Raw genomic sequence first — 26,936 nt, forward strand, 5'->3', positions numbered from 1 at the left:
CTCGGGGGCCGAGCGGAGGGGCCGGAGGGAAGGCACGGAGGGAGGGCCCCGGCCGCCCTGCCCTCCGCCCTCCGCCGCCGCGCCCGCCCGCGCCCCCCTCCCCGCGCCGCCCGGCATGGACGGCGGCGGGGGCGGCCCCGAGGGCACCGGCCTGGGTGAGTGCGGGCCGGCCGCGCGGCCGCCGGGCCCCTTCCCCCTTCCTTGCCCCGGGCCTGGCGGCGCCGCCGAGCAGCGCTAGGCCCGGCCGGCGGTGGGCGGCGGGGGGAGCGGGGCACGGGCGCCCCACGGCCCGGAGGGCAGCGGCGGCACCGGGGCAGCAGGAGGGGGCCGGGGGCTGGACCCGGGATCCGGGGGGGTCCCCCGGGGCTGGGGGCTCTGCCCGGGATCGGCGGGTTCTACCGGGCTTGGAGGCTCTGCCCGGGCTCCGGGGCTCTGCCCGGGATCGGGGGGTTCTACCGGGCTTGGAGGCTCTGCCCGGGCTCCGGGGCTCTGCCCGGGTACCGGGGGGGTTCCACCGGGCTTGGAGCCTCTGCCCAGCTCGGGGGGCTCTGCCCGGGCTCCGGGACTCTCCCGGGGGTCTGGGGGCTCTGCCCGGGATCGGGGGGTTCTACCGGGCTTGGAGGCTCTGCCCGGGCTCCGGGGCTCTGCCCGGGATCGGGGGGGTTCCACCGGGCTTGGAGCCTCTGCCCAGCTCGGGGGGCTCTCCCGGGGGTCTGGGGGCTCTGTCCCAGCCCCGGGGCTCTCCCGGGGGTTGGGGGGCTCTGTCCCAGCTCGGGGGGCTCTGCCCGGTTACCGGGGGCTCTGTCCCGGGGGTCGGGGGGATCTGTGCTGAGTCTGCGGTCTCTGTCCCAGCTCGAGGGGCTCTGTCCCGGGGGTCGGGGGGCTCTGTGCGGGGTCTGGGGGCTCTGTCCCAGCCCCGGGGCTCGGGGGTCTCTGTCCCAGCCCCGGGACTCTCCCGGGGCTCTCGGGGGTCTCTGTCCCAGCCCCGGGGCTCTCCCGGGGCTCGGGGGTCTCTGTCCCAGCCCCGGGGCTCTCGGGGGTCTCTGTCCCAGCCCCGGGGCTCTCGGGGGTCTCTGTCCCAGCCCCGGGGCTCTCGGGGGTCTTTGTCCCAGCCCCGGGGGTCTGGGGTCTCTGTCCCAGCCCCGGGGCTCTCCCGGGGCTCGGGGGTCTGTCCCAGCCCCGGGGCTCTCCGGGGCTCGGGGGTCTCTGTCCCAGCCCCGGGGCTCTCCCGGGGCTCGGGGGTCTCTGTCCCAGCCCCGCATTCCTGCGGGATTGAGCTCGGGACGCGGAGCGTGCCCGGCCGGTGCCCCCCGCGGGTCGCGCTCGGCTCGGGGGCTCGGCGGCGGTGCCCGGTACCGTGCTCCGGGTGTGAATTTTTTTTTGGGGGGTTCCTCTCGCTCGCAGCCTTTTCCTTCAGCTCTTTTCCCCTTTTCCCTGCGCTCCCGGCTCGCGGTGCGCTGCGTGCGCCCCGGGGTTGGGATTTTGGCCGTGGTTTTTGAGCGCCCTCCGCGCCGCTCTGGGTGTCCCGGTGCGGGGCAGCGACAGCGGCATCTGCTCGGGCTGGCCGGGTCGCACGGAGAGCTTCAACCGCGGCCGAGCTGGGTGGAAGCGGGTGGAGGGAGAAGCCCCGGAGGTGCCGGGGGTGTGAGGATGCGAGCTTTTCCTCCTCCCGGCAGCGCTGGGGGATGAGCTTTGGGAAGCACCCGGGCTCTTCCCAGCTGGAAGTTCTGTTCTGGTTCTCCCCCTCGCCGCCTGATCTCTGCTAAAAAAATGGATTTTATTTTATTTTTATTTTTTTAAGATGGTTTCGAAAGGGCTGTGGGGTTGCCAAGTGTGTTTTTACAAAGGGCTTTGTGTCTCTGATATCTGATCATTTCCCTCGTGTTTATCACACCTGATAATTTAGCCTGGTTTTACACCTCCCTACCTGCTCGCTTTTCTTTGCTGCTTTTGTGGGTTTTTACCTTACCCCATCTCCTGCAGCCTGGAGGGATGCGGAGCCCATCCCTGCCCCGGGCAGGAATTCCAGATGTGATCCCAAAATCTTGGTACAAACCGGCAGGGCAAACAGGGACGGGATTCCGAGAGCTTTTCCAGAGGCTGTGTGAAAGAAAAGTGCAAATTCATGACGGCTTTTTTGGTTTTCCCAGCTAAGCTGTTGCGTTTCCTGGGCTGCCAGGGGGTCAAGGGCTGCTTTGGAATTTTTATTTTCTGCTGCAGGAATGGGATTTGCAGGAATTAAACCCCTGGGATTGTTTGGTAAAACACCTTTGGAATATTGATCTGATCAGAAGATGCTTTGGTGTTGGAGGTGATTGTGAGTTTTGAAGGGTTTCATTGACTTTGTTATCTAATAATGCCACAGGGAGCCTTTGAGTGATGTTTTCAGAGGAAATCTTGCTGTGGGAAGGGAGGAAATGGGGCTAAATCATCCAAAAAATAGAAGATATTGGGGTGCTGTGCTTTCCTCCTCTCTGCCAGAGTCACGAAATGCGGGGATTTTACCCCGAGAGCTGCAACTTCACCTAAAAATGTAAAGTTTTTATCTATCCAGAGACCCCTTTTGGGCTCAGAGCAGGAGATTCCCTGTGGGAACGCCTTGGGGAGGATTCCCAGAGCTCCGAGATGGATTTTTGCAGTAAACAGGAGGAGCAGGGACGTGCCCAGAGCACACCTGGGATGGCACAGGTGGATTTCAGGTGCTTACAAAACTCCTCTCCTCGCTGACCTATTTCTCTCTGCAGCTCTCAGGGGCCTGGCCAAAAAAATAATTCAATTTATTCCTGGTTCCATAAAAAAAGGGAAGAGGCAGAACTGAAAAGAGGCAGCAGGCAGCTGAGGAGAGGGAGATTTCTCTGATATTCTGTCAATAATGATTATATTAAAATATTTTCGTATATGTAATATATATAATATATGGTATTATATGTTACATATTGTATATTACTATATAATTTAGCACAGAGATAATGTAGCACTCATTATATCCTATATATTATGCATTATATTCTTTATAATATGTCATATATGATGTATGACATATAAAATACAATATTTTCCTTTTCTTGGTTCAGTTCCTCCAGCACAGACTCTCAGCCTGCTCTGCTCTCTCCTTGCGAGATCCAGGACCTCTAAAAGGGAGATTAAGTCAATTTTTAAAGATAATTTTACTTTTCAAAACAGCATTCATTTGCATTTTGCTAGATCTGTGCTGTTTGTCCTTTCAGAATTTTATTAAGTGAGTATTTGGAGGTTTCTCCCCCACAGTAATGAGGGAAAAATGTGGATTTTTTTGTCCTGCAAAGTTCATTTTATTCTCCTGAAGTTTCACCCTTTATATATTAAAGCAGATCCAGGTGAGATCACCCTGCTCTGTCCTGAGCTCCCTCACGGGAATGTGAGGTTGAATTTTCCCAGTGTTTTCCCCCAAAAAAGCGGGTTTTTTAACCCATTCTTCCCTGGATCCCAGTGCCTCGTCCCCAACTGTAAACACAAGGCCTTAAAATCCCTTCCAGCAGCTCCTGGGTTGGGGCAAAATTTAAAAATCTGGACCCAAGGGGTGTTTTGGGTGGGATCTGTCAGGGCTTTGATGCCTCAAAGAGCATTTAAATCAAAACCTGATTTTTTTTAACACGTCCCCATAGAAACGAGGCAAATTCCACCCCAATTTGTGCCTTTTCAGGGAGTTTTCCCAGGATTTGGGGGCAGAATTCTTGTTTTTCTGCCAGTCAGCACAGCACAAGAGACAGACTTCCCTCCAACCCCAAACTCCCAGGCCCAATTCCCAAGTTCCCATCGTTTTCCAGCTGCTTTGGGACCTGGAATTTTGTGGGCTGCTCCTCCCTGGAGAGGAAAAAAAAATTAAATAAATAAAAAGCAGGGAGTGAAACCCTGGCAGGTGCCAGCAGCAGCTCCTGCCCTTCCCGACACCCTTCCCTCGGGAGGTTTCGCACTGGGATTTTCCCAGCAATTCCCAGCAGCTTTTCCAGCACCTTCTGCTGGGCCTGCTCTCTTTGGAAATGGGATTTTCCACCTCTGCAAATGGGGTTTTTTTCCCCTTGGAAATGGGATTTTTTTCCCCTTGGAAATGGGATTTTTTTTCCCCTGGAAATGGGATTTTTTCCCCCAGAAATGGGATTTTTCCCTCTTGGAAATGGATGGTTTTTTTCCCCTTAGAAATGGATTTTTTTTTTTTTTTTCCTGGAAATGGGATTTCCCCCTCTGTAAATAGGATTTTTTACCCCTTGGAAATGGGATTTTTTTTTTCCCCTAGAAACGGGAATTTTCCCCTCCAGAAATGAGATTTTTTTTTTTTCCCCTGGAAATTGGTGTTTTTTCCCCTTGGAAATGGATTTCTTTCCCCCTGGAAATAGGGATTTTTTTCCCCCCTAGAAATAGGATTTTTCCTGCCGGGGAAATATCCAGGTAGGAATTCCAAGGTGGCTTTGAGGCAGGGTATTCACACTTCATTTACACCTCTGCATATCCAAGGACACAGAGACACCTCCGGGGCCTCTTTGGGGGGAAAAATGCTAATTTTGGGCAAGAGATCTTGATGACAGATTTCCTTTTTGGAGCTTCCACCGTTCCTGGACCTCGGGGTCAGCGGTGCTCAATGGGAAGTGCCATAATTGAAATAAAATCTGTATAAAATCGTAGTGCAGCTTTAGTTTTCCTGAAGATACATCACCAGAGAGGGATGAAAATAAGAGGTTTTAAAGGAAAAAGAGGAATTTTGGCATTTATTTGGACAATTTTACAAATTTAAAGGGTTAAAAGACCTTTTAATATGGTCATGAAAAGCTTTTTTTTTTTCATCTAAAAATGATCAAATATAGATAAGTGACAAATGGAAAACGTGAACCAGGGAACCATCTGGATGTGTTTTAATCTTATTTTCAGTTTTTTTGGTGAGTTTTTTTGTTTGTTTGTTTGTTTGTTTGTTTTGCATTAAAAGATGTAGGAATAGATTGGAATACCTGGAATTTCCTAATTCAGTCACAATGTTTTTAATTTTTAGGTATTTCAGGTGGTGGGAAGAGCCTGGAGTTGTGATTTGAGGGTAAAAAGCTCGAAGTTATTTTAAGATTTTTTTTTTTTCTACTTTGAGAAAAACGTTGAGTTTGAGGCTGTTAGATCTCAAACTCCTTTAGATTCAATAAAACACCACTCGTTTATTGCAAAATCCGAGGGATTTTAATGCTGAATTCACAGATGGAAACCTCTGGAACGCATTTCTCATGGAGATAATGCTTGAAAAAAATCCAGGAACCGCTGGTTGGAAAGGCTTTGTGTCTCCCAAAAATCTGGATGCAGCCAGACTGATTGTTCCTCTGGAAAAATGGGAAAACCCTGAGGGGCTCTTCCTCGTGGTTTTTCACTTTTAGTGGCAGGATTTCATAGGTGTTTTTCTGGGATTTGGGAATCTGATTTTCCAGGAGCCTGTGGAACACGTGGAAAGAAATTCCCAGCTCCAGACAGAGTGGAGGGGGAAATAAAAATGAAAATAAAAATGTGCAGCCTGCTTAGTCAGCAAAATACCCGGCCCGGGTTATTTTGGGAATGGCCAAAAAGCAGCGGGATGAGGTGGGAGCTGGAATTCCAGCATTTACAGGATTTATCCCCTCTTCCCCAGGGTTTTGTGTCCCTGCCCAGGCTCTCCTGCCCCTACCCTTGGTTATTTTAGGAATGATAAAGAAAAAAAGCTGTGAAAAAAAGGGTCAGGTGCGGTGGGAACACAGAATTGTGTAAATTCTGGAATTACAGGATTTATAGGATTTATCCCAGGGCTCTCTGGAATGGAAGGAAAAGCTGTTCCAAGGGAATCTGGGAATCCCAGGAGGGTTCTGATGTCCCTGTTTTCCCGCAGGCATTGGGAATGCTGCTCCAGCACCATTCCCAGTAAATGGGATTTCTCATTTTCCCGATGATTTGAGGCTCTGCTGAGCTGCTCGGGTGGGTCCCGAGCTTTGGGAATGGGAATAGGGTCGTTAGCAGCACTCAGCGCTTTATTTTACATTTATTTTGCATTTGTTTTGCATTTCCATGGGCTCAGGCAGCTCCAGCACTTCCCATGGAAATGCAAAAGCACCGGAGTGCGGCTCTGGGAGACAAAACATCCCCACTTAAAAACAGATTTTCAGTTTTGGTTGTTCTTTTTTTTTTTTTTTTTTTTTTCCCCTTAAATTTTCCCTCACACCCTCACTTTTTCCTCAATTTTTCCCTCTCACCCTCAATTTTTCCTCAATTTTTCCCTCACACCCTCAGTTTTTCCTGTATTTTTCCCTCATACCCTCAGTTTTTCCTTAAATTTTCCCTCTTACCTTCAGTTTTCCTCGATTTTTCCCTCTTACCCTAGATTTTTCCCTCACACCCTCAGTTTTGCCTCAGTTTTTCCCTCACACCCTCAGTTTTTCCTCAGCTATTCCTCACTTTTCCTCAAATCCTGCTCCCTCACACCCTTACCTTCTCCTGAAATCCCAATTTCCCTCAGTTTTCCCCACTTTCCCCTCAGTTTTCCCCATTTTCCCCTCAGTTTTCCCCACTTTCCCCTCAGTTTTCCCCACTTTCCCCTCAGTTTTCCCCATTTTCCCCTCAGTTTTCCCCATTTTCCCTCAGTTTTCCCCACTTTCCCCTCAGTTTTCCCCACTTTCCCCTCAGTTTTCCCCATTTTCCCCTCAGTTTTCCCCAATTTCCCTCAGTTTTCCCCACTTTCCCCTCAGTTTTCCCCACTTTCCCCTCAGTTTTCCTCACTTTCCCCTCAGTTTTCCCCACTTTCCCCTCAGTTTTCCCCACTTTCCCCTCAGTTTTCCCCATTTTCCCCTCAGTTTTCCCCACTTTTCCCTCAGTTTTCCCCACTTTTCCCTCAGTTTTCCCCACTTTCCCCTCAGTTTTCCCCATTTTCCCCTCAGTTTTCCCCACTTTTCCCTCAGTTTTCCCCATTTTCCCCTCAGTTTTCCCCACTTTCCCCTCAGTTTTCCCCACTTTTCCCTCAGTTTCCCATTTTTCCCTCAGTTTTTCCTCACCTTTTCCTTCCCCACTCCCCGAGCCGGGCCCAGGCCGGGCCGAGCCCAAATCTCTCTATTTTTAGCGCCGGTAACACCAAAAATTGCGGTTTTTCTTCAGAAGTTCGGTGTGAAGCTGCTCCCACACACTCACCAGCTTCCTCCACCCACTCTTTTGTCTGCAAATTGTGCTTTTCTTTTATTTTCTTCAGAGCTCGAGCTTTTCACCTCGGAGTCTTTGCAAACCTTTGATTGCTGCAGATATTCCCCAGGTTTGGCGTTTGATAAGCATCAAAAATCGCTTTGAAACTCTTGTTTCCTTTTTACATCTTAATCGCGGCCTGCATCTCTCATTTGGCAGCGTGACTGGAATTCGGTCTGTGGAAAAATCTGCCTTGACAAAATTAAATTCACCTTTAAAACAACAACAAAACCCTTGGGTGCTTTGGGATTAAAAACACCCAAACGCTGCTTTGGGAGTAGAAATTTAAAAGTGGGGAGGAAATGTGTTTTAAGAGCGTTTTTAGGGCAGTATTTCAGAGCTGCTGTTTGTACTAAATGGCCAAGGAGGGATTTGTTTTTTATTTAAATAATGGTTTTGGAAGTTGTGGGTCCCTTGAGGGTGGCAGTGAAAGGTTCAAAGCCGCAGTAGCCGCTGATGCTGCAGAGTGAAGTGGTTTTCAGAGCAAACAGTTTTGATAATTCAGAATAAACCCCACTGTGGGCTTGATTTGAGGTGGTACCTCTTGATAAAAAGGGGTTTTTTTACACACAATATCCCTTTAGTGAGTGGAGGTGAAATATTGGCAGGAATTTTTTGCTGTTTGGTCAATGGGGGAAAAGGTGAAATTTCCTTTTCCTGGTAAGTTTTATGCTTTCCTGGCTGTGCAGTGGAATTCCTGATTTCCTTCTGCAGCTTCCTAGAGATGCCTGATATGATGAGGAAATAATCAGGTATTTTCTACACGGAACTGGGAATTTCCTGAGCTCCTGAATAATCCATCCCACTCAAAGAAAACGCTAAACTGGGATTCATCCTTCCCACAGCTTCCTGGGTGTAGGATTGGGAATTCCATTTGGCCAAAACCAGTTGATTTCATAATTTTTTATAGCTTTGTCCATCTGAATGTGGGTTGTGCCCACAGTCCAGCATGAGCAGCCCATCTCCCAGGATTTCCTGTGGGATTTGAGGATGGAGCAGTGGGAATGGGCCCTGCTGTGCTGCTGAGGCTGCCGTCGCTGCCAGGCACCTCCAGGAAATTAATTTGGAGTAATTTGGAAACCCTGGAGAAGTGCTTGAGTGTTTTAATGAAGTTCATCATCGCACTGGTTATTTTTTCCCTTTCTTTCCCCAGTGTGCCACTTCACAAAGATTCTCTTTATTGTTATTAATAATTAATATTACTTATTCAGGCACTGGTTACTTCATCTCCTGTCCAGTTAAAATTCACTCCCAAGGCAGGGAAATTCTGGTGGAACAGAAACGATGACACAAGAATCTCTGGAAGAGAGGAGGATTGGGTGGATTTTGGGCAGGAATTCCGGGCTGGGATGGAATTCCCGGGGAAGCTGTGGCTGCTCCATCCCTGGAAGTGTCCCGGGCCAGGCTGGAGCGCTCTGGGATCATGGAAGGTGCTCCTGGGTGGGATTTGCTGTCCCTTTATCCCATCCTGGGGTGTCCCTGTCCTTAATTCTCCCCTGCACCCTCTGATCCCAGCTTTAGCTCTGGGTATAGCTCAGGAATTCCCAGGCTGTTCCCGATGGGATCAGCCCAGCCCAAAACTTTGGGCTCGCCGTTGCCATCCCCAGCTCCCAAACTGGAATTGTCCCGGTGGGAAGAAAAAGAAAAAAAGAGAAACGTGAGGGATTGACGGCTTTGTGTCCATGAGGGAACACGTGGCGCTTCCTGCAGGAGGAAGTGGCAGCAAAGTCCCGGGCAAATTCCAGCTGGGAAAACCGCCCGGGAAACCTGGATGGGCAAAACTGTGCCCTGGGGATTAAGGAGCTGGGGGAAGGGAGGGAGAGACAAAGGAGGAATTCCTCAAATCCCTCAAAATCCAGCATCTCCGGGGTGTTCCCGGCCTGGTCTAGTGCTGGAGGTGAGAACAGCTACGCTGAAATTCCTCAGGGAATTCCTCAGGGAATTCCTCCCTTGTTGGAATGTGGCTCTGGAGGATGGGCTGGGGGATCCGGGGTGTTTTGGGGTGGGTGTGCCCCGTGTCTGTGGGGCAGAGCAGGGCTCCCACAAACCCAGGAGAAACAGCTGTGCTGGTCTGGGGGATGGAGAACATCCCTTGCCTGGATTTCCCCTCCTCAGGAATCTGCTGCCAGCCCTGATCCCTGCTGTTGGTGGGGCTGTCAGTGCTCCCAAAAATCCAGGAGGAGCAGTTGTGGTTATCTCTGGTGGATGGAGAGTATTCCTTGCTGGATCTTCATTGGGAATTCTCCTGGTCCCTGCTGTTTGTGGGGCCGTCAGTGCTCCCAAAAATCCAGGTGGAATGATTGTGATTATCTCTGGTGGATGGAGAGTATTCATTGCCTGGCTTTCCATTCCCTGGGAATCTCCTGCCAATCTGTTTGTGGAGCTGTCAGTGCTCCCAAAAATCCAGGAGGATTGGTTGATGGAGAGTGTTCCTTGCTGGATCTCCATTCCCTGGGAGCCTGCTGCTGGGAATTCTCCTGCTCCCTGCTGTTTGTGGAGCAGTTGATGGAGAGTTTTCCTTGCTGGATTTTGCTGTTTGTGGAGCCGTCAGTGCTCCCAAAAATCCAGGAGGAATAGTTGTGGTTATCTCTGGTGGATGGAGAGTATTCCTTGCTGGGAATTCCTGCTGGGAATTCTGCTCCCCGCTGTGTGTCCCTCCCTTTGGCACCCTCAGCTCCTCAGGGAGGCTGTCCCCAGGTTGTCCCGGGCTGTCCCGGGCTATCCCCGGGCTGTCCTGGTCTGTCCCTGGTCTGTCCCGGGCTATCCCGGGCTGTCCTGGGCTGGCCCAGGCTGGCCCCAGGCTGTCCCAAACTGACCTGGGCTATCCTGGACTGTCCTGGGCTATCCTGGGCTGTCCCCAGGCTGCCCCAGGCTGCCCCCAGGCTGTCCCAAACTGACCTGGGCTATCCCAGGCTGTCCCCCGGCCTGTCCCTGGGCTATCCTGGGCTGTCCCGGGGCTGTCCCAGGCTATCCCCGGGGCTATCCCGGGCTGTTCCCGCAGAGCAGCCCCCTGTCTGTCCCGGGCTATCCCAGGCTGTCCCCCGGCTGTCCTGGTGCTGTCCCTGGGCTGTCCCGGGCTATCCCCCGGGCTATCCCGGGCTGTCCCGGGCTGTCCTCGCAGAGCAGCCCCCAGTCTGTCCCTGGGCTGTCCCGGGCTATCCCCGGGGCTATCCCAGGCTGTCCCCCAGCTGTCCTGGTGCTGTCCCCGGTCTGTCCCAGGCTATCCCCAGGGCTATCCCAGGCTATCCTGGGCTGTCCCCGCAGAGCAGCCCCCGGGCTGTTCCCGGTCTGTCCCAGGCTATCCCCAGGGCTATCCCCGGTCTGTCCCGGTGCTGTCCCCGGTCTGTCCCGGGCTATCCCCGGGCTGTCCCGGGCTGTCCCCGCAGAGCAGCCCCCGGTCTGTCCCGGGCTATCCCCCGGGCTGTCCCCCAGCTGTCCCGGTGCTGTCCCCGGTCTGTCCCGGGCTATCCCCAGGGCTGTCCCGGGCTGTCCCCGCAGAGCAGCCCCCGCCGTTCCCCGCTGACGCCGCTCTCTCCGTGTCTCTCTCTTGCAGATAAGATGCTGGAGGGCTCCGCTTGCTGCCGAAGATCCCCCCCCGCCCTGGCCCTGCCGTGATCCCGACCCCCAGCCCAGCCAGGACCCCCGACCCCGCCGGGCTCCGATGGAAGAGGCGCCGGGCCGGAGCAGCCCCCGCGAGCCGCAGCCCCGCGGGACGGAGGGCGCCCCATGAGCCCCCCCAGATGAGCCAGGCAGCCAAGGGGGAGCCCCCCGGGGCCGGCATGGCGCAGGAGGGGCCGCCCGCCTTCTACCCCAGCCAGGAGCTCGACCTGTCCACCAAGGTGTACAAGAGGGAGTCAGGGAGCCCCTTCTCGGTGCTGGTGGACAGCAAAGTGAGCAAGGGCCACCTCCACGAGAGGGAGGAGCAGCCGTTTTTCAGGGAGAGCAGAGCGGTAGGAGAGGTCCGGGCTGTGAAAGAAGACAGGGAAAACTCTGACGACTCTGAGGAGGAGGAAGAGGAGGAAGATGAAGTGACTTACAAAAGGGAGCAGATTATAGTGGAGGTAAACCTTAACAACCAAACCTTAAATGTGTCCAAAGGGGAGAAGGGTGTCCCCTCCCAGTCCAAAGAGACTGCTGTCCTTAAGAGCAGCAGTGAGGAAGAGGAGGGTGACAGTGGGGAAGAGGCCACGGAAGACAGTAATGATTACGAGGAGAATGAGAGGCAGAAGAAAAAGGAGAAGAGAGTGGAGAAGGTCAGTGTTGGCCAGAGGAGAAGCAGGAGAGCCGCCTCCGCCGCGGCCGCCGCCGCCTCCCCGGCGCCCCGAGCGACGCGGGGGCGCAGGAAGAGCGCGGAGCCCCCCAAGCGCAAGAAGAAAGCTGCCAAGGAGCCCAAGGCACCTGTGCAGAAATCCAAGTGTGAAGAGAAGGAGACTCTGACCTGTGAGAAGTGCCCCAGGGTGTTTAACACACGCTGGTACCTGGAGAAGCACATGAACGTCACCCACAGGCGGATGCAGATCTGCGACAAATGTGGGAAGAAATTTGTGCTAGAGAGTGAGCTGTCCCTCCACCAGCAAACTGACTGTGAAAAAAACATCCAGGTAGGTCTGCTCGCCTGCTGGCCAGGTCCCCACACCTCCTGGCGTGCCCTGGATCCGCCTGGTGGACGCTTCACGGGGGAGGAAAAAAAAATAAATCTCATTTTGCACGGCCCCGGGTGCTGAGCCGGGCCTGGGCTCTGCCTTCTCCCACATTCCGGGGTCTCCCAAAAGGAGGGGATGGCAGGGAAAAGAGTGCTCAGCTGCTCTGAGCAGTTACTCCAGGAGTAAACTGTGAGTTGGGAACACAAAGCTCCTTGAGCTGGGTCGAAATCTGGAGTAACTGGTCCCAAAAATCCGAAGTTCTGTGGTAAATCCTCCTCCTGCTCCTGCCGAGCACCGCAGCTCTCACTGAGTTTAGAATTCCAGTCTGGAATTCCAGTGTCTGGAAGTGCTGTCCCACGGTGGCCAGGTGAGGTTTCCAGGGCAGAGAATTCCAGGGATTGCCTGGAATGGGAAAGCTGTGAGATCCCAGGGAAGCAGCAGTTTTGGTTTTGGGTTTTTGGTTGGTTTTTTTGGGGTTTTTTGGTGGTTTTTTTTTTCACCTAAAGTCAGGATCTGAGCTGGGGTTAAAATGGGCTTTAAACTCCTCTGAGACCACGGGAATTCCCAGAGTGGTTCCCAAGGGTTGGAATTCAGCACCTGCACCCCGAGCCTGCCCCTTCCCCAGCAGGAAACACCAGAAAATCTCCCCCAAACCACAAAAATCTCAATTTTTTCTCCCCAGCAGCGCTGATTTCTCCCAGGAGTAGGAGGAGCAGCTCTGCTGGGAGGTTTTGGGAGCTGTGGAAGAACTCCAGAGCTCCTGGTCCCTCCGTGCCAGGGCACTGCTGCTTTCCCTGGCACCCCAAATCTGCTTTTTTGGCCTCATTTTCACCCACCTCCCCCAGAAATCCTGCCAGCAGCAGCGGCTCCGGTTGGATTTCTGGGCAGCTGGAATTTGTAGGGCAAGGAGGGTTTTTTGTGTGAGAGTTGGAGCGCAAGGATTGAATATTTTTCATTGTTTGTTTGCTTTCAATGCTGAACTGGGTTGATCCTCAGCTCCCACAGCGTGGGAGACGTGGAATATTTATTGCAATTTCTCTTTTCCAAGCTCTTTTCCCAGCTCTGTGTAGCTCTGGGCTGCTTTTTTTTTTTTTTTTTTCCCATAAGTTTCAGCTCAAGGAAGGATTTATTAATATAAATTTCATTTTTGCAGCTTTTGAAAGAAATATTTGACAAATTCAGTGCAGCAGGGAGGGTTTAAATGGGAATTCAAGAGATGCCCCAGCATGCAGGGGGTTCATTCACAGCAAAAAATTTAAGCAGGAATTAAAAATGTAATCAGGAATTTGTGAATATTTTGAACACATAAAATGGTGAAATATCCTGTATCCATCTACACGTGCGTCCAAAAGTGACAAGAAAAGGAGGAATTATAGAAATTATGATTTAAATTCAGAGGAATCTGGTCCAGAGACGTCCCAGTGCCAGCAGCACTGAGTCACCTTCAGGTCCTCAAAATCCAAGACTAAATCCAGCAATTCTTGTTCTGTCCTGACCTTTGGGATGCGTTTTCCAGCTGCCTGTTGCTGTGTTTTTATCCCAGTTGCCAATAGGATTGAGGGGAAATTAAAAATTTCCCTTAATTCGGGGTTAAATGTGTCAAGGGGGAGCTTTGTCCTGGAATAAAACTGGTTTAATATCGGATTGAAAGGAGAACCAAGGCTGGCTCCTCCCGGTTTTCCATCCTGGGGATGGAATAAATCTGTTTTTCCAGGTGATTTCTGCTTTTTCCACCTTCACCCGGTTTCTGTCGTCACCGCGAGCTCTGTGCTGGGATTTAAATCCTGAATTCTGGGGTGGGCTTGGCCCCTCCCCGGGCTCCTTCCTCTGTCAATCCGAGCATTTTGGGGATGCTTCCCTGGAATTTCTTTGCTCTCCCGGAATTTTTTGCCCTCCCAAGCAGCAGAATTCCCAAACCCGCTGAGGAGCGCAGCTCCTGACGAGCAGAACGGATTAATTAATTCATCAATCAGCACCCAGCCCTCCCGACGGTGGGGGAAGGGTGGGAATGGGTGGGCTGGGAAGTGGAGCTCTCCCAAAAAACCCCAAACATCCCAAAAAATCCCTGGAGCAGCACAGCTCCTCCCCGTGCCCTCCCAGCTGGAGCTGATCCGGTTTCCTCGCGCGCCGGGACTTCCACCTGGAATTTCCGCACCGGACACGGAATTTTTAAGGAAGTTTTTGGGAAGAGCTGCTGGGAAAAGGAAGAGCTGCCTGAAATCCTGGCGGGGGCGATTCCCTGGACATCCCAGAGGAGTTTTGGGAAGGAATTCTCACCCTCCAGTGCCACTTTGGACCTTCAGTGAACGCAGAGAGCGCGGCAGGAGGAGCTGATCCCGGAGCGTCCGGCGGGATGGGAGCTGCTTCCCACGGAGATCCAGAGGGATGGGAGAGCCTGGACTGGCCCACCTGCATTTGGGAAGGGCTGGATGGGATTTTGGGAATATACAGTGTCGGCCTCATCCAGCTCTGTTGGGTTCTTCCCTCTCCAGGAGTTTGGATTTTCTCACTCCAAGGGTTTGGATTTTCCCACTCCAAGGGTTTGGATTCTTATCTCACCAAGAGTTTGGATTCTTCCCTCTCCAGAGTTTGGATTCTTTCTGCTCCAAGGGTTTGGATTTTTTTCTGCACCACGGGTTTGGATCTTCCCTCTCCAAGGGTTTGGATTTTCCCACTCCAAGGGTTTGGATTCTTTGCCCTCCAAGAGTCTGGATCCTTCTCATTCCAGGGGTCTGGATTCTTTCTACTCCAAGGGTTTGGATCCTTCTCACTGAAAATGTTTGGATTTTCCCACGCCAAGGGTTTGGATCCTTCCCTCTGCAAGGGTTTGGATTCTTCTCACAAAGTGTTTGGATTTTCCCTGTCCAAGGGTTTGGATTTTCCCTCTCCAGGGCCAGACTCTCCCAGGCCCTGTGGAGCTGTCCCCGTGCCCCTCCCGTGCTGTTGGATTTTGGGGATCAGGAGGCACCGGAACACCAGCAGTGCCTCCCCTCCCCTCTGGAGTGATCCCAAAATCCATTCTCACTGCCTCCCTCAGGTGTAAATCCCAAAATCCATTCTCACTGCCTCCTCCCAGGTGTAATCCCAAAATCCATTCTCACTGCCTCCTCTGAGGTGTAAATCCCAAAATTCATTCCCACTGCATCCTCCCAGGTGTAATCCCAAAATCCATTCTCACTGCCTCCTCTGAGGTGTAAATCCCCAAAATCCATTCTCACTGCCTTCTCCCAGGTGTAAAACCTAAAATCCACATTCCCACTGCCTCCTTCCAGGTGTAAATCCCAAAATTCACATTCCCACTGCCTCCTCTGAGGTGTAATCCCAAAATCCATTCCCACTGCCCCCCCTCAGTTGTAATCCCAAAATCCACATTCCCACTGCCTCCTCCCAGGAATAATCCCAAAATCCATTCTCACTGCCTCCTCCCCGGTATAAATCCCAAAATCCATTCTCACTGCCTCCTCCCAGGTGTAATCCCAAAATCCACATTCCCACTGCCTCCCCTCTGGAGTAAATCCCAAAATCCATTCTCACTGCCTCCTCCCAGGTGTAATCCCAAAATCCACATTCCCACTGCCTCCCCTCTGGAGTAAATCCCAAAATCCATTCCCCCTGCCTCCTCCCAGGTGTAATCCCAAAATCCATTCTCACTGCCTCCTCCCAGGTGTAATCCCAAAATCCATTCCCCCTGCCTCCTCTGAGGTGTAACCCCCCCAAATCCACAATCTCGGGCACTTTTTTCACCGTTTGGGCCCTTTTTTGGCGCGCCCAGCCTCAGTTTCCCCTAACCCGGCTCCCCTCTGTGTCACCCAGTGCGTGTCCTGCAACAAATCCTTCAAGAAGCTCTGGTCCCTCCACGAGCACATCAAGATCGTGCACGGCTACGCCGAGAAGAAATTCTCCTGCGAGATCTGCGAGAAGAAGTTCTACACCATGGCCCACGTGCGCAAACACATGGTTGGTGAGTGGCTGGCAGGGGAAATCCAAATTACCGGGCAGTCAAATCACCGCGGGGAATTGAAATTATCAGGGGAATTGAAATTATCAGGGGAGTTAAAGTCATCGGGGGAAATTCAAATATTCAGGGGAATTAAAATTATCAGGGGAATTAAAATCACTGAGGGAGTTAAAGTCATCGGGGGAAATTGAAATATTCAGGGGAATTAAAATATTCAGGGAAAATTAAATTTACCAGGGGAATTAAAGTCATTGGGGGAAATTGAAATATTCAGGGGAATTAAAATTATCAGGGGAAATTAAATTTACCAGGGGAGTTAAAGTCATCGGGGGAAATTGAAATATTCAGGGGAATTAAAATATTCAGGGAAAATTAAATTTACCAGGGGAGTTAAAGTCATCGGGGGAAACTGAAATATTCAGGGGAATTAAAATATTCAGGGAAAATTAAATTTACCAGGGGAAATAAAGTCATCGGGGGAAATTGAAATTATCAGGGAGTTGAAATCATTGGGGGGAATTGAAATTATTGGGGAGTTGAAATTATTGGGGAAAATTTAAATTATTGGGGAATTGAAATTATTTGGGGAAAATTTAAATTATTGGGGGGGAAATTAAAGTTACTGGGGGGAAAATTGAGATTATTGGGGGGGAAATTAAAATTATTGGTGAACTGAATTAATCGGGGGAATTAAAATAACCGGGGGAATTAAGATAACGTGTGGAACATAAACCGCGTGGCGAGGTGTCAATAACGAGGGCGTGGGAGCCTCGGCAGCGCCGCTCCACGCCGTTCTCCCGGGATTTGCTTTTCCCGGGATTTGCCCTCCGCAGCGCACACCAAGGACATGCCCTTCACCTGCGAGACCTGCGGCAAGTCCTTCAAGCGCAGCATGTCCCTGAAGGTGCACTCGCTGCAGCACTCGGGGGAGAAGCCCTTCCGCTGCGAGGTGAGGCTGCTCCGGCCCGGAACGGCCCCGGGAAACCGGGAATGGCCTGGGATGGGCCGGAGCGGGGGCGGTTCCGTCAGAGTTTGGGAATTCCCATCACCGAGGGGTGGTGCCGGCACAGTTCCTCCGCTGGGGTCTCTGTGGGGATTGAGGGGTTAAATCCATGGGGTAAATCCATGGGGTAAATTCCAGCTGTTCTCCACATAATCCCAGCTGTTCCCACACAATCCCAGCTGTCCCCACACAATTCCAGCTGTTCCCACACAATCCCAGCTGTTCCCCACACAATTCCAGCTGTTCCCACACAATCCCAGCTGTTCCCACACAATCCCAGCTATTCCCATAAAATTCCATCTTTCCCCACACAATTCCAGATGTTCCCACACAATCCCAGCTGTTCCCACACAATCCCAGCTGTCCCCACACAATTCCAGCTGTCCCCACACAATTCCAGCTGTTCCCACACAATCCCAGCTGTTCCCCACACAATCCCAGCTGTCCTCACTCAATTCCAGCTGTCCCCACACAATCCCAGCTGTTCCCCACACAATTCCAGCTATTCCCATAAAATTCCATCTTTCCCCACACAATCCCAGCTGTTCCCACACAATCCCAGCTGTCCCCACACAATTCCAGCTGTCCCCACACAATTCCAGCTGTTCCCACACAATCCCAGCTGTTCCCCACACAATCCCAGCTGTCCTCACTCAATTCCAGCTGTCCCCACACAATCCCAGCTGTTCCCACACATTCCCAGCCCTTCCACCCTCCCGATCCAAACCTTCATTCCAGCCCTCAGCGAATCATTTCCATCCCTTCTTTTTCCTGAGCTGTTGCTGCCCAGCCCCTCCAGGGCTGGCTCCCAGCTTCCCAAATGCCCGGAATTCCCGGAATTCCCGTTTTTTCCCGGCAGAACTGCGACGAGAGGTTCCAGTACAAGTACCAGCTGCGCTCCCACATGAGCATCCACATCGGGCACAAGCAGTTCATGTGCCAGTGGTGTGGCAAGGACTTCAACATGAAGCAGTACTTCGACGAGCACATGAAAACCCACACTGGTAAGGGCTGGGAAAAGCCCCTGCAGGGACATTCCCACGGCTTTCATTCCCTCGGGATTTGGGGCTGGAAAAGCGGCTGGGAGAGCTTCACTCCTTGCCTTGGATCCCTTTCTGCCCGGAGCAGGGTTCCCTTGATGGGGGGAAATGGGAATTATTGCCTGGGTGTTTTGGTCTGGAGAAGCTCCTTTTAGACCAAATCCTCAGGGGAGCCAGGATTCCAGAGCATTTTACCCCAAATCCAGAGGGGAGCCAGGATTCCAGAGCATTTTGCCCCTAATCCAGAGGAGAGCCAGGATTCCAGAGCATTTTACCCCAAATCCTGAGGGGAGCCAGGATTCCAGAGCATTTTACCCCAAATCCTGAGGGGAGCCAGGATTCCAGAGCATTTTACCCCAAATCCTGAGGGGAACCAGGAGTCCAGAGCATTTTACCCCAAATCCAGAGGGGAGCCAGGATTCCGGAGCCTTTTACCCCAAATCCTGAGGGGAGCCAGGATTCCAGAACATTTTGCCCCAAATCCAGAGGAGAGCCAGGATTCCAGAGCATTTTACCCCAAATCCAGAGGGGAGCCAGGATTCCAGAACATTTTGCTGCAAATCCAGAGGGGAGCCAGGATTCCAGAGCCTTTTACCCCAAATCCAGAGGGGAGCCAGGATTCCAGAACATTTTACCCCAAATCCTGAGGGGAACCAGGATTTCAGAGCATTTTACCCCAAATCCTGAGGGGAGCCAGGATTCCAGAACATTTTGCCCCAAATCCAGAGGGGAGCCAGGATTCCAGAACATTTTACCCCAAATCCAGAGGGGAGCCAGGAGTCCAGAGCATTTTACCCCAAATCCTCAGGGGAGCCAGGAGTCCAGAGCATTTTACCCCAAATCCTCAGGGGAGCCAGGAGTCCAGAGCATTTTACCCCAAATCCTCAGGGGAGCCAGGATTTCCTAAACCCCTGTTGATCCCCAAAGGCAGTGGTCAGGGGTCTTTCCCTGGGATTCTCCATGGATGAGGCGACTTTCCCAGGGGTTCTCCAGGGCTCAGATGATTTTCCAGAGCTCAGGCGATTTTCCCAGGGATTCTCCCAGAGCTCAGGCAATTTTCCCAGGGGTTCTCCAGGGATGAGGCGATTTTCCCAGGGGCTCTCCCGGACCTCAGGGGGTTCTCCAGGGATGAGATGATTTTCCCAGGGATTCTCCTGGATCTCAGGGGGTTCTCCCAGGGCTCAGGCGATTTTCCCAGGGGCTCTCCCGGACCTCAGGGTGTTCTCCAGGGATGAGATGATTTTCCCAGCGATTCTCCTGGATCTCAGGGGGTTCTCCCAGGGCTCAGGAGATTTTCCCAGGGGCTCTCCCAGATCTCGGGGGGTTCTCCAGGATGAGATGATTTTCCCAGCGATTCTCCTGGATCTCAGGGGGTTCTCCCAGGGCTCAGACGATTTTCCCAGGGGTTCTCCAGGGATGAGGCGATTTTCCCAGGGGCTCTGCGGGACCTCAGGGGTTCTCCAGGTGCTCTGACCCCCTCTCTGTGTGCCGGCCCAGGAGAGAAGCCGTTCATCTGCGAGATCTGCGGCAAGAGCTTCACCAGCCGGCCCAACATGAAGCGGCACCGGCGCACGCACACGGGCGAGAAGCCGTACCCGTGCGACGTGTGCGGGCAGCGCTTCCGCTTCTCCAACATGCTCAAGGCGCACAAGGAGAAATGTTTCCGCGTCACCAGCCCCGGCACCAGCCCCGGCCCCGCCGGCCCCGCGCTGCTGCCCGGGCCCTGCCCGGCGCCGCCGGCCGCGGGCGCCGCGCTGGGGCTGGGCCCGGCCCCGCGCCCCGTCCCGCACCCCTACGGCGCCCTGGCGCTGCCGCCCCACGCCCACGGCGCCCACGGGCAGCACCTGCCCGTGCCCCCCGTGCCCCACCTGCCGCCGCCCCCCGCCCTGTTCAAGAGCGAGCCGCCGAACCACCGCGGGCACGGCCACGGGCACGGCGACGGCGGCGGCTTCCTGCGGCACCTGGACAAGGGCGGCCCGGCACAGCCGCACTGACCCCGGCGGCAGCCAGGTTTGGGGGCCGGGACGGGCTCCGGGACGGGCTCCGGGACGGGGCTGGAGCGCCGCGGGCACGGCTCCCACGGGCCGGCAGCTGGGATCCGGCTGTGGGCTCTGGAATCCGGGATGGGATCTGCCGGGGGATGGAGCCGCTGTGGGATCGGCTCCCTGCGGCACCAGCCGGGCACGGGATCGGGCCCTGGGATCCGGGTTTGGGATTTGGGATGGCATCCAGACCCTGGAGCACAGCACGGGCTCCCTGTGGCACCAAGGTGGGGCCAGCCGGGCACGGCCGCGCTGGGATCGGGCCCTGGGATCCCCTCTGGGATCCGGGTTTGGGATCTGGGATGGCATCCAGACCCTGGAGCACAGCAAGGGCTCCCTGTGGCACCCAGCCGGGGCCAGCCGGGCACAGGATCGGGCTCTGGGATCCAGGTTTGGGATCTGGGATGGCATCCAGACCCTGGAGCACAGCACGGGCTCCCTGTGGCACCCAGGCGGGGTCAGCCGGGCACGGCCACGCTGGGATCGGGCCCTGGGATCCCCTCTGGGATCCGGGTTTGGGATTTGGGATGGCATCCAGACCCTGGAGCACAGCACGGGCTCCCTGTGGCACCAAGGCGGGGCCAGCCGGGCACGGGATCGGGCCCTGGGATCCGGGTTTGGGATTTGGGATGGCATCCAGACCCTGGAGCACAGCACGGGCTCCCTGCAGCGCCCAGGCTGGGCCAGCCGGGCACGGCCGTGCTGGGATCGGGCTCTGGGATCCCCTCTGGGATCCGGGTTTGGGATCTGCCACCCCGGCTCGGGATCCGGGATCTGCTCTCCAGCCGCCCCACTTGGTGCTTGGGGTCAGGGTTTGGGATCTGGGACGGGATCGAGCCCCAGAACCACCTCGGGCACACCTGGACGAGGCCAGGCCAGCACGGCCACGGGCTGGGGTGGGATCTGGGATCCAGGATGGGATCCAGGACTGGGATCTGGGTCTGGGATCCAGGATGGGATCTGGGTCTGGGATCCAGGACTGAGATCTGGGTCTGGGATCTGGGTCTGGGATCCAGGACAGATCTGGGTCTGGGATCCAGGACTAAGATCTGGGTCTTGGATTCAGGATCCAGGACTGAGACCTGGTCTGAGATCCAGGTCAGGGATCCAGGATCTGGGATGGGGTCTGAGATCCAGGTCAGGGATCCAGGATCTGGGATGGGGTCTGAGATCTGCCCTCCTGCCACCCCACGCTGTGCTTGGGATCTCAGTTTGGGATCCGGGACCCAGCTTTGGGATCTGGTCTGGGTCTGGGATCTGATCTGGGATCCAGCTTTGGGATCTGGGATCCAGTCTGGCTCTGGGATCCAGAATTCAGCTCTGGGATTTGGAATTCAGCTCTGGGATCTGATCCAGAATTCAGCTCTGGAATCCAGCTCTGGGATCCAGAATTCAGCTCTGGGATCTGGAATTCAGCTCTGGGATCTGGAATTCAGCTCTGGGATCCAGCTCTGGGACCCAGGATCTGGTCCAGAATTCCAGCTCTGGGATCCGGAACTCAGATCTGGGATCTGGGATCCGATCTGGGTCTGGGATCTGGGATCCAGCTCTGGGATCCAGAATTCAGCTCTGGGATCCGATCTGGGTCTGGGATCCGGGATCCAGCTCTGGGATCCAGAATTCAGCTCTGGGATCCGATCTGGGTCTGGGATCCGGGATCCAGCTCTGGGATCTGGGATCCAGCTCTGGGATCCGGGATCCGACCCGGGTCTGGGATCCGGGATCCAGCTCTGGGATCCGGGATCCAGCTCTGGGATCCAGCTCTGGGATCCGGGATCCAGCTCTGGGATCCAGGATCCGACCCGGGTCTGGGATCCGGGATCCAGCTCTGGGATCCGGGATCCAGCTCTGGGATCCGGGATCCAGCTCTGGGATCCAGCTCTGGGATCCGGGATCCAGCTCTGGGATCCAGGATCCGACCCGGGTCTGGGATCCGGGATCCAGCTCTGGGATCCGGGATCCAGCTCTGGGATCCAGCTCTGGGATCCGGGATCCGACCCGGGTCCCTCCCGCCCCGCTCCCCCCGGCACCGGAACGCCCAAATCGGAGTTTCCCGTGACTCCCGGCGGGTTTTTAATTCCGTATCAGCTGACGAGGTTTGCTTGGCTTTTATACCCCGGCCCCTCCTCAAAGAGGAGGCGGGCCCGGGCTCTTTGTACTAATGGGAAAGGCTGTGAGTTAATTAATACAGAGCATTAATGATCACTGTGTACGTAATGATTCCTTTCAGCACCCCGAGCTCGGAGCATTCACCCAGAAAAGCAAAAAAAAAAAAAAAAAAAAACAAACAAACAAAAAAAAAAGTAAAAAAAACCCCTCCCTTTGTTTTTGTGTAGCTCTCCTAACACACTTCTTTATTTTACTACAGAAATTATTTTAGAGGTTTTTTTGTATAGATCCTATTTAGTAGAGTCTGTTTCTAAAACAACAAAAAGCCAAAAAAAAAAAAAACAAACTTGATGATGATGATGATGATAATAATAATAATAATAATTGTATTTCCATAAACGGTGTAATTTTTTTCAGTGTAGCTGCACCTCTGTTGTACAATAGAGAAATTTTTATAATCGGCCCCAATGTGATTCCTCAAAGATGCTTTTCCCAAATTCCCCGACCCCACGACTCCAAGGTGCTTCGGAGAAGAGAGGAAAAAAAAAAATCCCAGAGGTTTCTGGAAAAGTCACCCAAAACCGGCGGCGATTCCTGGATTTAATTTATTTTTTTAGGGCTTTTTTGGGGTGTTTTTTTTATTTCCCTTTTCCCGGTTTCTCCTCAGCTGTTGGGGATGCGGCTCCAGGAAGGAATGGGCGGGAATTTTACTGGGGTTTGGGGGATTCTGTCCTGAAAATTCGGGAAATTTGGGAAAGGGAAGGCCGGGAAAAAGCGGGATCTGCCAGCAGGGGGAAGCGACGTCTCCTGAGTCAGGATTTCCATGGGATCCGTGAATTTAGGGATGAATCCAGTGCTGCTCTCCGGATTTAGGGAATTCCTGGAGAGGGGAAGGCAGTGGGATCAGGGTCTGGGAATTCCTGGAGCAGGGAATGCAGTGGGATCAGAGAATTCCTGGAATTCCTGGAGAGGGAATGCAGTGGGATCAGAGAATTCCTGGAATTCCTGGAGAGGGAATGCAGTGGGATCAGAGAATTCCTGGAGCAGGGAATGCAGTGGGATCAGGGAATTCCTGGAGCAGGGAATGCAGTGGGATCAGGGAATTCCTGGAATTCCTGGAGAGGGAATGCAGTGGGATCAGGGAATTCCTGGAATTCCTGGAGAGGGAATGCAGTGGGATGGGGACAGGGAACTCCAGGGGGAGGATCAGGGCTGGGAATTCCCGGAATTCCCGGGAGCTCCTGCCTGGTTTTTGGGAGATTCGGGGATGAAGCTGTCCCAGGCCCCGGATTCCCGGGAATTCCTCCTCTTTATCCCGAATTCCCGGGGATTCCCGGGAATTCCTCCTCCTTGTGCCGCTTTTCCCGGATCCGCTCAGGGCGAGCTCTGCCCTGCTCTGGCTTTTGGGATTCATTTTTAGCCAGAAAAGGTGGAATTCTCCCCAGGACAAAGCTGCGTGGGGAAAACCTCTGGAATTTGCTCCTCCCTGGATTTTTTCCCAGCCTTTTCCTAATCCTGGACTCGGGTTTTCCACAATGAGCCCCTCCCAATGACAGAAATGCCATTTTTTAACCATTTCCTCCAGATGCTTTTCATCCCCCTCTTCCCCTTTTGGCAGGAAAAAATTCCAATCCTGAATTCCCAACCAACCGTTGCAATTCCCTGGAATTCTCTGCATTCCCCCCCTGCAGCCTCCAGTGGTGCCACAATTTCCTGCTCGGGATAACCTGGGATAATCCCATTTTTAAATGCTGAAAAGCCCCAAAACGAACGATCCATCATTTCTGTTTGGGTTTTTCCAAAGCCATTTTTTTTCCTCCTCAATAAATTCTCCAGCATTCCAGGCGGCTCTTCCAAGAATTCCAGAATCTGGGATTGGTTTTGGTTTGCTTTTTTTTTTTCCTGCTCTTCAGCTCCGCTCTGTATCGGATCATTCTGAGAATTTATGAACTTCCTTTCTGTGGAAGAAGATTAAAAATTCCAACCCCTCTTCCCGGTCTGGCCGTGGTGTGAGGTGCTGGGAGGGCAGGGGGGGATCCTTTCCAAAGGGAAAAGAAAAAAAAAGGGGAAATTTGGTTTAAAATGGAGGAAATCCAAGGCTGGGATTTGTTGTGGTTTCTTAATCCTTCCATTTCCATTTTTGCTGCAGCCACAGAATTCCACAGGGATGGGAAACTCCAAAGGATTTCTCCGGGTGTTCCCTCCTTTCTGCACCTGCCACTTCTTTATTTTCCATTTGATTTTGCTTTCTTTTCCTATTTTATTTTGCTGCTTTCACCCCATTTTATTTTGCTTTTCCCCTATTTTATTTTGCTTTATTTTCCCACTTTACTTTGCCTTATTGTCCCCATTTATTTTGCCCCTTTTTTTTCCCCCATTTATTTTGCTTTTCCCCATTTTATTCCCCAGTGGAACCCGGGATCGGCTCCCCCAGAGCTCCGCGCTTTTCCCGGGAATTCCTTCCCGAGGTTTGGGATTTACCCCGAGGTTTGGGATTTAATCCAAGGGTTGGGATTTAATCCAAGGGTTGGGATTTACCCCGAGCCCCATTTTGGGGAGGTGGAGCGCCGGGATCGCTCCTGGAGCATTCCCTGGATTCGGGAACGTTCCCGATGTTCCTAAAGAATTCCTAAAGAATTCCTAAATGATTCCTAAATAAATAATTCCTCCTCGGGGAGTCCCGGCGTGTTTGGGTGGGAAGGGACCCTAAATCCCAGCCGGGACATTCCGGGAATTCCCTCCAGGCCGGGAATTCCTGGGAATTCCCGCGGGCACATCCCGCAGCTCCTTCTCCTCCCGAATTTCTCCCGAATTTCTCAGCAGCCCCGGCCGGCCCTGCCGCATCCAGATGTGCTCCAGGTGTTGGAGGAGCGGCAGGAGAAGGAGAATTCCCAGGTTTCTGCCTTTCCCATGGAGGAGGAGCATTCCCGGCCGGAGCGGCGAACCGGGAATGCGGGGCTGGCTCGGAGCTCTTCCCGAGGGATAAAATCCATCATTTCCCGATTCCCGGGGGTTTGGTGGGGCAGAAAACAAACGGGGATAGAGCAGGGCGGGATTTTGGGATGCGATTCCCAGGGAATCCGTGGCTGCCCTGGAATGTCCCAGGCCAGGCTGGAGCACCCCGGGGTGCTGGGAATTGTCCCTGGGTGGGCTTTGAGGCCCTTCCCACCCCAACCATTCCATGATTCCATGGAAAACTCGGATTCCCGGCGGGCCCTGACTGAACCCCAGCTCCGCAGGGGGAATTGGGGGAATTCGGGAATTCCCGGAATTTTCTGCCCTTTTTTTTGCCAGTTCCGGAGTTTTTTCCCCTCCAATTGATCAGGGAATTTTATCCAGCCGCCGGGAATGTGCTGCTCTAATGGAAATCCTGGATTTTGGAGTCGTTTTGGTGGCGGCAGGAGGGGAGTGGCTGCAGCTGGAATTTTCCTTATCCCTCCCTGAGCCGCAGGAATTCCCTCGGGAAGCCTCAATTCCCTCCGAAGCCCCGGGAGCTCTGATCCCACCGACCCCCAGGATTCCAAACCTTCGGGGGGGACGCGGGGACAGCGGCCGCGATCCCAAAATCCAGGACAAACCTGGAGCCAGCGGGGCTGGCCCGGCCCCTGCGGGAATCCAGGAGAATCCAAGGATTGGGAAAGGCTCCCGTGGCTATTCCGGGGCTGGCCCGGCCCCTGCGGGAATCCAGGAGATTCCAAGGATTGGGAAAGGTTCCCGTGGCTATTCCGGGAGCTGCCGGGAGCGCCCGGCCCGGCTCTGTCCTCGCCTGCTCCCCGCGGCTCTCCGCAGTGGAAAATCACCGGGAGCGCCCGGCCCGGGCTCCCGGGACTGGGATGGCCCGGGATGATCCGGGATGAGTCCGGGATGAGCCCGGGGTGGGTCCGGGATGATCCGGGATGAACCCGGGATGGGTCCGGGATGATCCCGGGGTGGGTCTGGGATGGGTCCGGGATGGGTCCGGGATGAACCCGGGGTGGGTCCGGGATGGATCCGGGATGGGTCCGGGATGATCCGGGATTATCCCGGGATGGATCCGGGATGAACCCGGGATGGATCCGGGATGATCCCGGGGTGGGTCCGGGATGGATCCGGGATGATCCCGGGGTGCTCTTCGCCCCGCTGGATCCCGGTGGGAAGGGGCAGGAGCCCTGGGGGAATTCCCCCTTTGGATTCTCGGGGCTGGAGCGACTCCAGGGCGGGGAAATGTCCCGGGGGAAGCGGGAGCGAATCCCGGAGCCGGAGAGTCCCGGGCTGAGGAGGGAATAAAAGAACTCCCCGAAAGAATTCCCAGAAATACCTGCCGGAAAGGGTTCCCTGACAGAATTCCCTGACAGAATTCCCTGACAGAATTCCCTGCCATTCCCCAGTGGCGCTGGGTCGGGGGAACCGGGAAGTTCCCAGGACCGCTCCGAGCTCTGCCCTGCGACCGAATTTTTCCCAAATGGAGCAAAATTTTTCCCAAATGGAGCAAAACCCCGAGTTTGGGGCTCTGCCCGCGGCACGGGGACAACGTGGCACGGCCGCCCCGCGGCTTCTCCCGACCTTTGGAATCCCGGCCGCGCCTTTCCCCTCCGGGAGGTTTTTAATTAAAAACCAGCAAAAAGCCGCGGGCTGCGCGGGGCTCGGGCGCTGCCGCCGCCGCTCCCGGTGGCCCCGGGGCGCCGCCCGGGCGGTCTCATCTCGGCGGCTCCTGCGGCGCCGCGATACCGGCGGAGCCCGGGCGGGGCCGGCGGGCTGTGCCCTGGCACCGCCACCCTGCAATCGCCCGGCCCGGCTGCCAGAATTAGCGCTGCGGCCGGGCCGGGCCGCCCCGCCCGTCCCCGCCGTTATTTTGGGGACAATTCGGGCGTTTTGCTCACTCAGAGCCTCGGCGCCGCGCTTGGCTCCGGGGGTGACCCCCCCCCACAACCGGCTCCGGTGGCACACAGGGAGCGG

General features: G+C 54.4%; 1 protein-coding gene across 1 annotated transcript; it reads left to right on the top strand.

Annotated features, from left to right (window-relative positions):
- Positions 1 to 23,991, top strand: ZNF652 (zinc finger protein 652). The gene is made up of 8 exons (XM_077788390.2): positions 1 to 155; positions 10,760 to 11,807; positions 15,663 to 15,810; positions 16,641 to 16,756; positions 17,670 to 17,814; positions 19,348 to 20,990; positions 21,030 to 21,535; positions 21,837 to 23,991. The coding sequence occupies exons 2-6, from the start codon at positions 10,947 to 10,949 to the stop codon at positions 19,842 to 19,844; spliced, it is 1,767 nt and encodes a 588-aa protein (XP_077644516.1). The 5' UTR covers positions 1 to 155; positions 10,760 to 10,946; the 3' UTR covers positions 19,845 to 20,990; positions 21,030 to 21,535; positions 21,837 to 23,991.
- The last annotated feature ends 2,945 nt before the right edge of the window (positions 23,992 to 26,936 follow it).

Source organism: Lonchura striata, chromosome 27 (genome assembly GCF_050655825.1).
Source record: "Lonchura striata isolate lonStrDom1 chromosome 27, ASM5065582v1, whole genome shotgun sequence".
In the NCBI taxonomy this organism is placed as follows: domain Eukaryota; kingdom Metazoa; phylum Chordata; class Aves; order Passeriformes; family Estrildidae; genus Lonchura; species Lonchura striata.